The 12,786-nt window shown below is 40.7% G+C and overlaps 1 protein-coding gene across 1 annotated transcript in view; it reads right to left on the bottom strand.

Moving 5' to 3' along the window:
* The window catches only part of LOC149149237 (alpha-glucan phosphorylase, H isozyme-like), a 319,983-nt gene that overhangs the window by 184,491 nt on the left and 122,706 nt on the right, over positions 1-12,786 (bottom strand). Inside the window, exon 7 of the mRNA XM_089440496.1 lies at positions 3,518-3,707. Coding sequence (XP_089296622.1) covers positions 3,518-3,707 — 190 coding nt within the window. The remainder of the gene's footprint in view (positions 1-3,517; positions 3,708-12,786) is intronic.

The raw sequence follows: 12,786 nt of genomic DNA, 5'->3' as shown, positions 1-12,786 counted from the left end.
AAAAATTCTGCTAGGAGTACCCACTTTTGGTGTGTTACAGGCCACGACCCATTGTTGCTTCTTGGTTTAGTTTACACCTTGTAGGGTTTCCCTCTCCAAGGCCTGCTATATTTTGCAGTAACATGCCTATTATGGTAAGCCATGCCCGTTTCTCTTAGACTCCACTCTTAGGTCTATTACCCACCAAAAAGTGGGTAACACCGAGGAGAAAACTTTTCTCCTCTTTGGACAACCATCCAACAAGCAACCCTATTTGATTAGCACATAACATTATGCCACATTCCTCCACCTATTGCTTCAGTTAGATCTCTCCCCCATCTAGCACTTCTTCTTGAACAAAGGTGGGTCATTCATTGGTAGGTACTTTAACCATTTTTGCAATCATGTGCTTTCATTTAATGTTATGGGCATATTAATATGGATCACAAGGCAGAGTAGCTAACTGACTGATCTTGACTATATTCTTGTCCCCTCACTTGAGAGGTTAGTCCTTGACTTAAGTCCAATGAAACATCCTTTGAGGCCTTCAAGTTTTAGGAAGGGCACTATTGGAGAAGCATTGATTGACGTAGTGTGCCCATGACAATTCATACCTACCACTTTCCATCTCTCCCTAATATCCGTCTCCATTCTTTGAGCCAATGGTCATTGGTCATTGAGGTTGGCACCCTTCATCCAAATTTGTGAGTCTAAGCAAGGAAACCTGGCCCGGAGGTTGATGCAACTAAAAGAAAGGTAAAAGCATATGAAAACCACAAAAATAGAAAAACGTAAAATGCAAAAGATGGTTGGGAAATTTACCTCTTAAGTCAAAGTTTACTAGCCATACCCAAGTATGTAGACATATGAGTACCCAATCCCAAAGATCCAATGACAAGTTGAACCCAAAGAATAGAGGTGGAATATGGGCTTGTAATGTGTGGTAGAAATGGTCAATTATGAAATAAGTGAAGATGGAACTACGTTATCTCAATCAGGACTTCCCAAGCAGTGCCCCTCTTATACCAATTGGGCCATTAAGGGAGGTCCCACTGGACTAGGATCGAATATTAACCCCCCATTTAAGGTGAGAGAACAAGACCACAGTCAAATCCCTTCTTCCAAATCACCCCATAGTCCATACTAAATGCCCAAGAACAAACAAGTGTAAGCACCCGATTGTAAAATGACCAAAGTACCTTTTGAGTGGAAGCCCACCATCGTCCATGTCAGTGTTGCACGCAATGCCCCCACCCCCCTCCCAAGAATCCAAACTAGGAATCGTGTCTCGTACGGATCTGTGGGGGATCCATCGTCAGATCCGCGGATCGGGTCAGGTTCCTGGAAATTCGAAACTGTGTCGGCCCGATCCGCGTTTTGGACTTCCGAACCATGGATCCAACAATGGATCCACGGCAGATTGGGCACAGATCCGTACAGGTCCCAAGCAGATTCGAAGGGAGACAGGCGGTTCCATAGGGCTCTAAATATTTTTTGTATTTTTTCTTTGACTTAAGTTGGGTTGGGGCTTTTCGGACACTCCCAAGGTGCTCCCTTGATGCTCCTTAAATGCTTCCTAGATGCTCCCTCGTATTGATGTTATATTCTTAAAGTAAAAGTAATTTTTAACATTACCATGAAATGACTCAAGATGTTTGAGAGTGGTTCCAAGTTCCAACATCATCGGACTTCATATGGAGAAAATAGAATTTGATATCCTATTCAAAATTCAGCAGACTCAACAGTTTTTAGGAATTCAGGATCAATGAGATTGTGGCATTTCATTAGATTATATCATGTATGAGGATATGTGATTAGCATTTAAGCAAGAGAACCAAGCCCTATATGTACCCTAGTGTTGGTGGTGTTAATTGGTGAACTCCTTTGTCATGCCCTTAGCAAAAAATTACCTTTCAACCAAAGTCAAAATCATCGATCAAGCATGTTAAGCTTTTTCTACCATTTTTTAAGGCTTGGATTAGGTCGTATAATCAAAATTGGGAAATGTTGACTAATATCCCTAGACAATCAAGGTAGAGGCAAAAGGCTAGACAAGAGAATAAGAATCTAGATTGTAGATGGTTGATGCATCTAAATGGTTGATGCTCGAATAATTAATCATTAATGTAAATGGATGCCATATCTATCTTGATTTATGTACAAATATGAATGCTTCCATATCTTCTACAACTAATTTGGTATTTTGGATGTTTTTTTAAATATAAATGCAAAAAAATATAAATATATATATAGTAGACACTTTCGAGACACTTCGCTTCCTAGATTTTTGGGAAATGACGCTTCGCATCCCCGCTTCGTGCAACATTAGTCCATGTGCATATGCCAAAAGGGTGAGAAGCAAGTGGCTAATGCAAGTAGCGGAGATATATGGCATATCATCATCTAGTGGTGGCTGTCAGGGGCTGCTAGCTATCTGGCTGACCCACTGGCTGTCATGAATAGGAGAAAAAGTTTTCTCCTATGGGTTTACCCATTTTGGTGGGTAACCTTGATTGGGTCTTGCCTTAGAAACCCTAAGTCTTATTAGGTAAGCCTCCTTTGTGCTGGACTTGCCCTTCACTAAATCATGGAAGTTGTTGCCTAGTTGATAGTGGCAACAATACTAGTGTTCTACTAGTCTTAGCACTTTGTTAGGGCTTTGCACTAAGGTGGTAAAATTTGTGATAAAAGTGACCATAGACACCCTGTCGTGAAGGGACTCTTTGGTGAGACACACTATACACACTATCCCCCTACCACACTCCCACTGGTAACCTACTATGCTTGGCAGTGGTCGAACTGGACTAGCATGAGCCTCAACGACAAATACGATATCTAATGAACTAAGAGAATGATAACTCATGCACAACGATGGCTAAAACACTCCATCGTCATTCCAACAACCCAATGAAATATTGGTGATCTGTAATATTTTGGAAATAAGAACAGATATTTATTATAAGCAATAGGAGTGTTTAGAAGATGCAATATCAACCTAAGAAAACAATTCTAAACAGAATAACGTATACATAAAACAATGTGACATAAGGCCAAAACTACAACATTTGAACTCAATTCTTGACCATTTCCTAATTCTGAATTTACTATAGTACATGATCCTTTATACAAATGGAAAAACAAAATTCCTAGAAAACCATGGTTTAAAGTAAAATAACAACAGCTTAAAGTAATTCACAAAACTCTGCATTGCAATCTATAAGAAATTGTCAAGCTTGTTACATCTGAATTTAAAAGCAAAACAACTCTGCCTTGAATTCCAATCAAGACTATCAAAATTATAACGAATAAACATTCTGTAAGATGGACATCACAAATCACATTATATTATGTTGTCACATGGAATATCATCATGAACAAAAAAACTTAAAAGCACAATGATAATAATGCCACAATAAGGCTGCTTATGTTTTTAGCAAATGTTTAATTAGAATTCCTGAAATTATGCCACAATTTGAACACGAAATGACCAAGAAGAACAAAGTATTTAAAAAAATGGTTAATCTTTTATACATTGTACCTGTTGAGCCTTTGAGTGAAGATGTGCAGCATTCTCATATTGTCCTTCATTAAAGGCATAAAGGTTGAAATCTTGAGCAGAAGCCTTTGCTTCCCAAAGACGAAGACTGATGGTATTCTTTGTCCCATAGCCAGGTATGGGAACATCATATGCTAGTGCTTGAATTTGCTCTCCATCAACCCATTTGCGCCTGTACATCCAACATCAAAATACAAATCTAGTGCTTATGACACAAATGTTCAAAATATTAAAACTATGACAAAGCTTCAAAATCACTTTATTGTAGCTGAGCATCCAAAACCAGACTCTGACACTGTTATTGTTATGAAATTGGCTCTGTGTCATACACGAAATAGAATGGAGGATAAGAACAACAAGAATTTTATTAACAGTAAAGTCATTAATTACAATGATATCAGTTCTCTTTTATTTAGCTAATAGGCAGTTGCATAACATAACTGCATAATCTAACTGCCTTCTCCTAGTGACATCTATTAAAATAATGCCCATCATAATTAAATATTAAGGCCATGTAAGATGTCCCTTTATTACATTTTATTACATTAAAATTTAATTCATATCCGAGCTTCATTCTCTAATACACACCCTCTCAATGCTACAATTCTAACTATTTAAGCTTGATTGACGACAACAACAACAAAATATAAAAGAAGATTTTTTCTTTATGCAGCATCTCTCCTCTAAAAAGCTGGATTCTTGTAAGTACTCGTCATGCGTTTCAACACCGTTGTAACAATAGAACTCCCAAATTACCAATATTTCTAAATACCCAAGTTCCTTGTGATACCCTAACTTGGCTCACCAATAAATTATCCAAAAGACATGGAATATAATAAAGGAATCCATTTAAGAGTAATAATATATTATATAATTTATGAGAGAATTGATATGATGATTTACAAATAAGAGCATGTATAAATACCTAAGCAAGAGTGCCCTTTCATGAAGAGTCATGTCGATTACAAAAGACATCCTTTCATTGTTACTAATTATCACTTACTGATTATTATTTAATAATATTTATAATTTTATATTCATTACATTACTTTTCCCTTAAGAAATGCTTTGTCCTCAAGTCGCAAAGCATATTTATGGAAAGGCTTGATATTTTTTTCTTTGACTTGTAATGTCTTCTCATCTTTCCCAATTCTTGGAGCTATCATCTTTGATGATACAACACGATATGAATCTCTGAGTGCTTAGCAAATTTGCCGAATTCAAAAATGATCTAACCATCCTGTTACCTACCAAAGTGGGTGACCCCTAGGAGAAATTTTCTCCTATTCAATTCTTCTAGTCGGCAACCGGCAACCCCTACAAACCACTTTGTAGCCGATGTAGCGTGCCATTCATATCTCCGCCATCTGCAGTAGTTGTATGTTTCCTCGCCCATTTATCAAGAGCACATTTTGGAAGGTGGGCCTCAGATCAAAAGGTACTTTATTCATTATGCAATCGGATGCTTATGCCTGTTTGCATTTGGGTGTTTTTGCATGGATTATAGGGTTACTTGGAAGAAGGAAGGGTCTTGGTCGTGGTCTTGTTCCCTCACCTTAAATGCGGGGTTTAGTTTCTATCCTAGTCTAGTGGGACTGCCCCTATGGCTTTAGGAAGGGGCGCTACTTGAGAAGCCATGATTGAGATAGAGTGCTCCATCTATCCTTATTCCATACTTACTACTTTCCATCTTAAATTATGAGCCCCTATTCCACCTCCCTTCTTTGAGTCAACTGACCACTGGTTCATTGGGATTTAGAATACACACATCCTCATACCTTGGGTACGGCCTAGAAATGCACCCTAGGAGGTTGATGCAGCTAAAAGAAAAAGAAAGAGCATATGATAGCCACAAGATAAACAAAAGAAAATCAAAATGAAAATGATGGCTAGGACTTATAAATTACCACATGGGCAAAAGCCAAGCATGATCTCTACCTCTATCATATAGCTATCACTCAGATCCTGGGCCAATATTGTTCTATTTCATAGAAGACAAGGAAATATTGAATGTCCTATTGATTTTGGTAGCATCAGATGTGCTCTAGCCTTGAAATTTGGAGGAGAGGCTAACGCACATGAGATCTCCAAGACCCAGAAATCGTTTTGAAAAATTCCACCCAGATGAGGAGTTATTAAAATAATTAATATTTTTAATGGGTTCCTAAGTCTAAACTTAGGAAAATAAAAATATTAATGGGTATTAATAAAGATAAGGGTGAGAAGATTCCAAGAGACGAGGATCAAGTCCGTTTTAATCTTAGCCGTTGGTTAGAGACTTAATCTCGGTAGTTGATTCATCAACAGGAAAATTATAAGAGAAGAATTGAGGATCATTTGGAGACACACCAGCAGATACTCAATATCTCAAGGAAAATCGATTCTCAAAAGAAGGAGATTGATTTCAGAGGGAGAGTTGCAGGGTGGAGGAAGAGGAGGGCATCAGCAACAGTCAGTGATTGAGGAGGAGGTGACGTAGGGACATTGAAAGACTGCGCAAAGAGAAACGCAGTCCAGAGGAGAGACGTAGCCCTCACGGAGGCTGACGCAGAGGGACGCAGAGCCACCTTGAGCCAGCAGAGTGATGCAGAGGTGATGCAGGAGTGGGAGAAGGATCTCCAAAGTGTCAGAAAGGTTCCAGGGGAAAGTCTCAGGTGTTTTCTTTCAGTTTCTCTGAAAATAATTCTTTGTAAAATCGATTGTTGCTGAAGATTAATAAAACCCTCATCTGCCACACCGGTTTTCTCGCATTGGCTTTTTCCGGGGACAATTGACCAAAAAAAACTGTGTCGATGTGATTGGTTCTTATGCATGTATTTTCTCTCTGTAATTATGTGATAGTTGCAGTAGAATTTATTTTAATATTTGCTTAAGGGATTTCGTAAATAACTTATTGTGAAGAATAAGTAGGTGAAATAAATCAGTTGTTGCCGTAGAATTTCATATTAGAAATTTTCACATGGTATCAGAGCAGAGATCCGGCAACAGGAGAGAAGAATCAAATATGGTTCAAGAGCATGATGCAGAGGCATCAACTCAAAGGGACTCACGCAGATTTCCAAAAGAAGGCACAAGGGATATGGATCACGATTATTCTATGTTAGCTTCCAGATTGGAAGAAGAAGTCACTTGCCTAGCAAGCTCTGCCTCCTCTAAGGTTTGGTATATAGACAGTGGAGCTTCTTGACATATGACCGGAATTCGAGAATGTTTTTCAGATTATCAGGAAGAAATAATGAATTTTCAAATAAACATGGGAAATAAGGCAAAGTGTACCCCAGTAGGAAGAGGTATTGTAGTCTTTCAAACCGAAGCAGGAGAGCAGCTTCAAGCAACCAATGTGCTGCATGTGCCAAGATTGGGGATGAACTTACTCTTCATATCTCAACTTCAAAACAAGGGCTATGACGTTTTCTTCATTAAGGAGAAAGTATATGTCAAACACCCGAGTTGGAAAAGGAAGGCCCAAATTGGAATCAGAGGTAACAAGATGTATAGATTACAGATAGAATCACTAATGGCACTGATAGGCAGCAATGGAGACAAAGATTTGAATGAACTATGGCACAGGAGGATGAGACACTTACACCACGAGGCTCTTTGAATTCTCAGGAAAACAGTATCAGAAGTTCCAGAACTAAGTACCGAACGAGATGATGTATGCAGAGGGTGCACTCCGGGCAAGTATGCCAAAGCAACGTTTTCTAGAAGCAAAAACAGAGCTAAGAGTGTTCTAGGATTGATACACTCAGACATCTGCAAACTGATGTCCACAAAATCTCTTAGTGGTGCCAAATACTTCGTCACCTTCATCAATGACCATTCCAGGAAGCTTTGGATCTACTTTCTGAAAACCAAGGATGAGGTTTTTGGTCGATTCAAAGAGTTCAAGACTCTAGTGGAGAATCTGACAAGAAAGAAGATAAAAGTGTTGCGCTCAGACAATGGTGGAGAGTATGTTGACAAGGACTTCACCAATTTTTGCGCTAAGGAAGGCATCAGAAGAGAGAAGAGAGTAGACTTACAATCCGGAGCAGAATGGAGTAGCAGAAAGGAAAAACAGGACTATTGTGGAAGCAGCTAGGGCAATGTTGTATGATCAGGATATGCCCAAATTCCTGTGGGCGTAAGCATGCAGCACGGTAGTTATGTCCAGAACAAGACTCCACATAGGGCATTCAACAAAATCACTCCAAAAAGGGTCTTCATCGGGACAAGACCTGAAGTCAGTCATTTCAGGATATTCGAGAGTTTCGCATATTGTTGTGTGCCCAAAGAAAAGAAAACGAAATTAGATCAAACTGCTGAGAAATGATATCTAGTGGGATATAGAGAGAATGTTAAGGCATATAAAGTCTATATTCCAGGGAGTAGGAAGGTAGTAGTTCGGCAGGATGTAAAGTTCATGGAGGACAGAGCTTTCTGGAAATCCCAAGAAATTCCTTCCGAGGAGCATTCAAAAGATGATCCATTGGTCCAACCACTTCGACCAGCAGAAACTAGTACCAGAAATTCTCCTAAAGACAAAGAACCAGAACAGGAGGAATCTCAAGAAGAGGAAGAGTTGATAGATATACCCACTACCAGTGGAAGAACAAGCTGGGAACTCCGACAGATTCTAAGAAATGTAGAGGACTTCATTGGTGCACCCAGGAATGATAAAAGGGAGCAAAGAGAGCCAGATAGATACCAGGCCCTAGTAGCTCAGGTTAGGGAACCTTCTAGTTTTCAAGAGGTCATTCAGCATCAAGTATGGGTAGATGCTATGGTGGAGGAAACAGTTCTATAATGGTCAATGATGTCTGGGAAGTGGTAACTAGGCCTCAGGACAGGTCAGTGGTAGGTTCGAGATGGATCTACAAAGTTAAATATGCTGTCGATGACAGTGTGGAGAAATACAAAGCCAGGTTTGTGGCTAAGGGGTATGCTCAGAAGGAAGAGATAGACTACGAAGAAACCTTCGCCCAAGTAGCCAGGTATATTTCTATTAGAATCGTGATATCTCTTGCAAGTTACAGCACAGATGGGGTGGGAGATTCACTAGATGGATGTCAAGACGACATTCTTGAACAGCGTAATAGAAGAGGAAGTATACATTGAACAGACAGAGGGTTTTGAGACACATGAGAAGAAATCTCATGTATGCAGATTAAAAAGAGCCTTGTATGGGCTTAAACAGGCACCTAGAACATGGTACGGTCGAATTGATGGCTACTTGGAGAAGATGGGGTTCTTCAAGAGTGACGCAAACCCTAATCTCTATTATCTTGTCGTAGAGAATGATCCTCTAATCCTAGTGTTATATGTGGATGATCTTTTCCTGACAGGATCATCCAGGATCAACAAAGACTGCAAGAAGAACCTAGCCACAGAATTTGACATGAAGGATCTGGGATAGATGCATTATTTCCTTGGGTTGGAAGTTTGGAAGCAAAAGGGTGAGATCTTCCTTGGACAAGGGAGATATGCTACAGAGATCTTGAAGAGATTCAGGATGCAGGACTGTAGACCTATGGCTACTCCAATGATCACCAACTGGAAGAAGATTGATGCATCAGAAGATAAAGACGTTGATCCCACCTTGTACAAGCAGCTTATAGGGTCCCTGATGTATCTGGTCAATACTAGGCCAGACATTTGTTACGTTGTCAACACCCTCAGTCAGTTCATGGTGGAACCCAAGAGGGCGCACTGGGCAGCAGCCAAACATGTTCTTAGGTATATACAAGGAACAGTCGAGCATGGACTATTGTACACCCAAGGCAATGACATCAGGCTGAGTGGGTTCACTGACACAGATTGGGCTGGAAGTTTAGTAGATCAGAAAAGTAAAACTGGGTCCTGTTTCAACATTGGATCAAGAATGACCTCTTGGTGTAGTAGGAAACAGAAATTCGTGGCTCTGAGCTCAGCTGAAGCAGAATATATGGCAACTAGCACAGCTTCGTGCGAAGCCATATGGCTTAGGAAATTGCTTGTGAATCTATTCAGGAGAAGGATGGAAGCGACCAGGATCTTGTGTGATAATCAGAGTTGCATCAAGCTCTCTGAGAATCCAGTGTTTCATGATCAGTCGAAGCACATTAAAACCAGGTGTCACGTTGCCAGAGACTGTGTCCAACGAGGAGCAATACAATTGAGGTACACTCCTACAGGAGAACAGGTGGCAGACATCCTCACCAAGGCTCTAAGAAGAACAAAGTTTGTTTACTTCATGGAGAAGATGGGGATGATGAAGAATCCATTTCAATAGCAAAAATGGATAAGTGTCGGGAGTTGAAGTGCAGCAATTAGTAGTGGCAATGGCAGTGCTATGGGCAGCATGATGCAGCATGTTGAGAGGGAGTTGCAGTACAGATGTAGCAGTGGCAGTGGTAGTGTCATGGGCAGCAATACAGGAAGCAGCAGTGCAGTGGATGTGGGGCAGCAGGCCAAGCATCAACACAGAGGACCGATGTAGAGGATCAGTGTGATGCTTCTATGGTGAAGCATTGCTAGAGCACATTCCTCGCTAAGTGGGAGTGTTGATTTTGGTAGCATTGGATGTGCTCTAGCCTTGAAATTTGGAGGAGATGCTAAGGCATGTGAGATCTCCAAGACCCAGAAATCGTTTTGAAAAATTCCACCCAGATGAGGAGTTATTAAAATAATTAATATTTTTAATGGGTTCCTAAGTCTATAATTAGGAAAATAAAAATATTAATGGGTATTAATAAAGATAATGTGAAAATTCCTGAATTTAACACATCAGAAACCCTTACTGCAATATCTGGTTTATTATCTCCTACTTGTTATTTACATTAACAAGTTATTTAATAATATAAACATCGAAATAAACACAATTGCAGCCTTCACAAATATACAGATCAACAACTGAAATAAACTGAGACATCACAAGGGACACCGTTATTTTTGGACAATCGTCCTCGGAAAAAAGCCAATGCATGAAAACCGATGCAGCATATAGAGGGTTTTATTATTAAGCAGATTTCTGAACACAACTAGGGTGCCAGAAATGGCTCATCCTTCAGAGAATTTCCTTGGCAGCAATACCTCTATCCGAAGACAGATATTCCGGTTGATCAGCAATTGGATGAACAATCCTACGGTGACTCCGGCTGTTCCTTGTGCTGGACAACAAAAGCTGCTCCACGCACTCCTCTGGAATTGCATCACCCTTCAAGGACTGCGTCACCCGCTCTGGCTCTGCGTCACCCTCTCTGGCTCTGCGTCTATCCCACTGAATCACCTCAGCGCAACCTCTGAAGCTCTTTGTGTCCTTTGCGTCAGCCTCTTTGGCCCTCTGCGTCCTCTGTGCTGGCCTCCTTAGCCTCTACGTCAACCCTTGTTGCCTCTGCGTCAGCCCTCCTAGGCTTTGTGCTGCCTCTTCCGGCACTCTACTGCCTCTCTGATATGTATTCCTCAACCTCCTGTCGAGCTGCTCCTCACTGCAACTGATCACTTGTTCGATTTCCTCAGCAAACCTCGCCCCAGAAAATCAAACTAACTAATCTCTCTTGGTGTCTTGGTGTATCTCCAACTGACCCTCAAGCCTCTTCTTATACTTTTCCTGTTGTCGATTCAACGATTGAGATTAAGTCCCTAATCAACGGCTTAGATTAGATCTGGCTTGATCCTCGTTATTTAGAACTTTCTCACCTATTTTTTATTACTACCCATTAATATTTTAATTTTCCCAAGTTTAGACTTAGATACACTATTAAAAATATTAATTATTTTAATATCTCTCCATCCAGGTGGAATTTCCCCAAACGATTTCTGGGTCTTGGAGATCTCATGTGCCTTAGCCTCACCACCAATTTTCATAGCTAGAGCACATCCGATGCTACCAAAAATCAACAGATAAGGGTGAGAAGATTCCAAGAGACGAGGATCAAGTTTGTTTTAATCTTACCCGTTGATTAGAGACTTAATTTCGGTCGTTGATTCATCAACAGGGAAAGTATAAGACAAGACTTGAGGATCATTTGGAGACACACAGGTAGATATTCAGTATCTCAAGGAAAATCAATTCTCAAGAGAAGGAGATTGATTTCAGAGGGAGAGTTGCAGGTGGAGGAAGAGGAGGGCATCAGCAGCAGTCAGTGACTGAGGACGAGGGTGATGTAGGGACATTGAGAGACTACGCAGAGAGAGACGCAGTCTAGAGGAGAGATGTAGCCCTCACGCAAGCTGACGCAGAGGAACGCATAGCCACGCTGAGTGACGTTGTTAGGGTCCAACCCTAACCCCCTTATTTATCTAATAGGATCGAGTCATAGCTGTAGAGTCAATAAAGCCCATATTAATAATTGTAAGTGGTTAACCCGCATTCATGTTAGGGTCCAACCCTAACCCCCTTATTTATGTAATAGGATTGAGTCATAGTTGTAGAGTCAATAAAGCCCATATTAATAATTGTAAGTAGTTAACCCGCATTTAATGAAGGGACCACAGTTAGTTGCAAATGGGCCATGGTATTAACAAGAACCATGGTATTGCCCCATGGTATTGCATGTATGAATCTTATATCAAGGATAGAGACTCCCCTCGAGGAGTATCGTGTCTTATTTTGTAATTGAGCTCAGCTCTATTAGAGGTTGCCCCCTCGAAGAGGCAAGTGAACATTGCTTTCTGAATAATAAAATACTTGCTGTTATTTCTCATTGTTCTATGTTCTAGGTATATTTCTTCGCATATTTGGTATTCTGGTATCGTCTTGCAGGTTAAGAGCATAATAAGTGGTATCAAAGTGCTTTCCAGGGCCGGTGGGATCTCCAATTTTTAGCAATTTTTTTTTTTGGCTAGAGACGTGTTCCGGCGTCTTTAAACCACGGGATCTGTCGTTGAGTGCATAAACCTGCGGATTTGGGGAGGCATGCACACAGGAAATACAAGAGGTGGTCACGCTTGTTGGACTCCCTTGTAACCCCTGTGGGTACCCCTTCGAGTAGTAGCACATTAGACAGAACCGCGCACGGACTGTCTTCCAAGTACCCTCTGGGTATATCGAAAGCCCCCTAACTCTCTTGAAACCTCGCCATAGATAAACCGTCGGTCGTTTTGCTACTACAGTACACCGAGAACAGCACTCGGAGAGATTACTCGCATGTACGATAAGGTAGTCGGGTTGTACGGCTAAGGGTACGATTGATCCTCCTTGGTTAGTGCCTTGAAAAATTGGGTCGAGTACTACTGTCAGACCCTTATGTATATTGTGATCTGTAGCACCTAACACTCCTGGAGACCAT

This window comes from Pinus tabuliformis, chromosome 9 (assembly GCF_031772625.1).
Source record: "Pinus tabuliformis cultivar Carrire ecotype Pingquan chromosome 9, CPIR1, whole genome shotgun sequence".
NCBI classification, from domain to species: domain Eukaryota; kingdom Viridiplantae; phylum Streptophyta; class Pinopsida; order Pinales; family Pinaceae; genus Pinus; species Pinus tabuliformis.
Note: the sequence above shows the minus strand (reverse complement) of the source record. Positions and strands in the feature narration are given on the sequence as shown.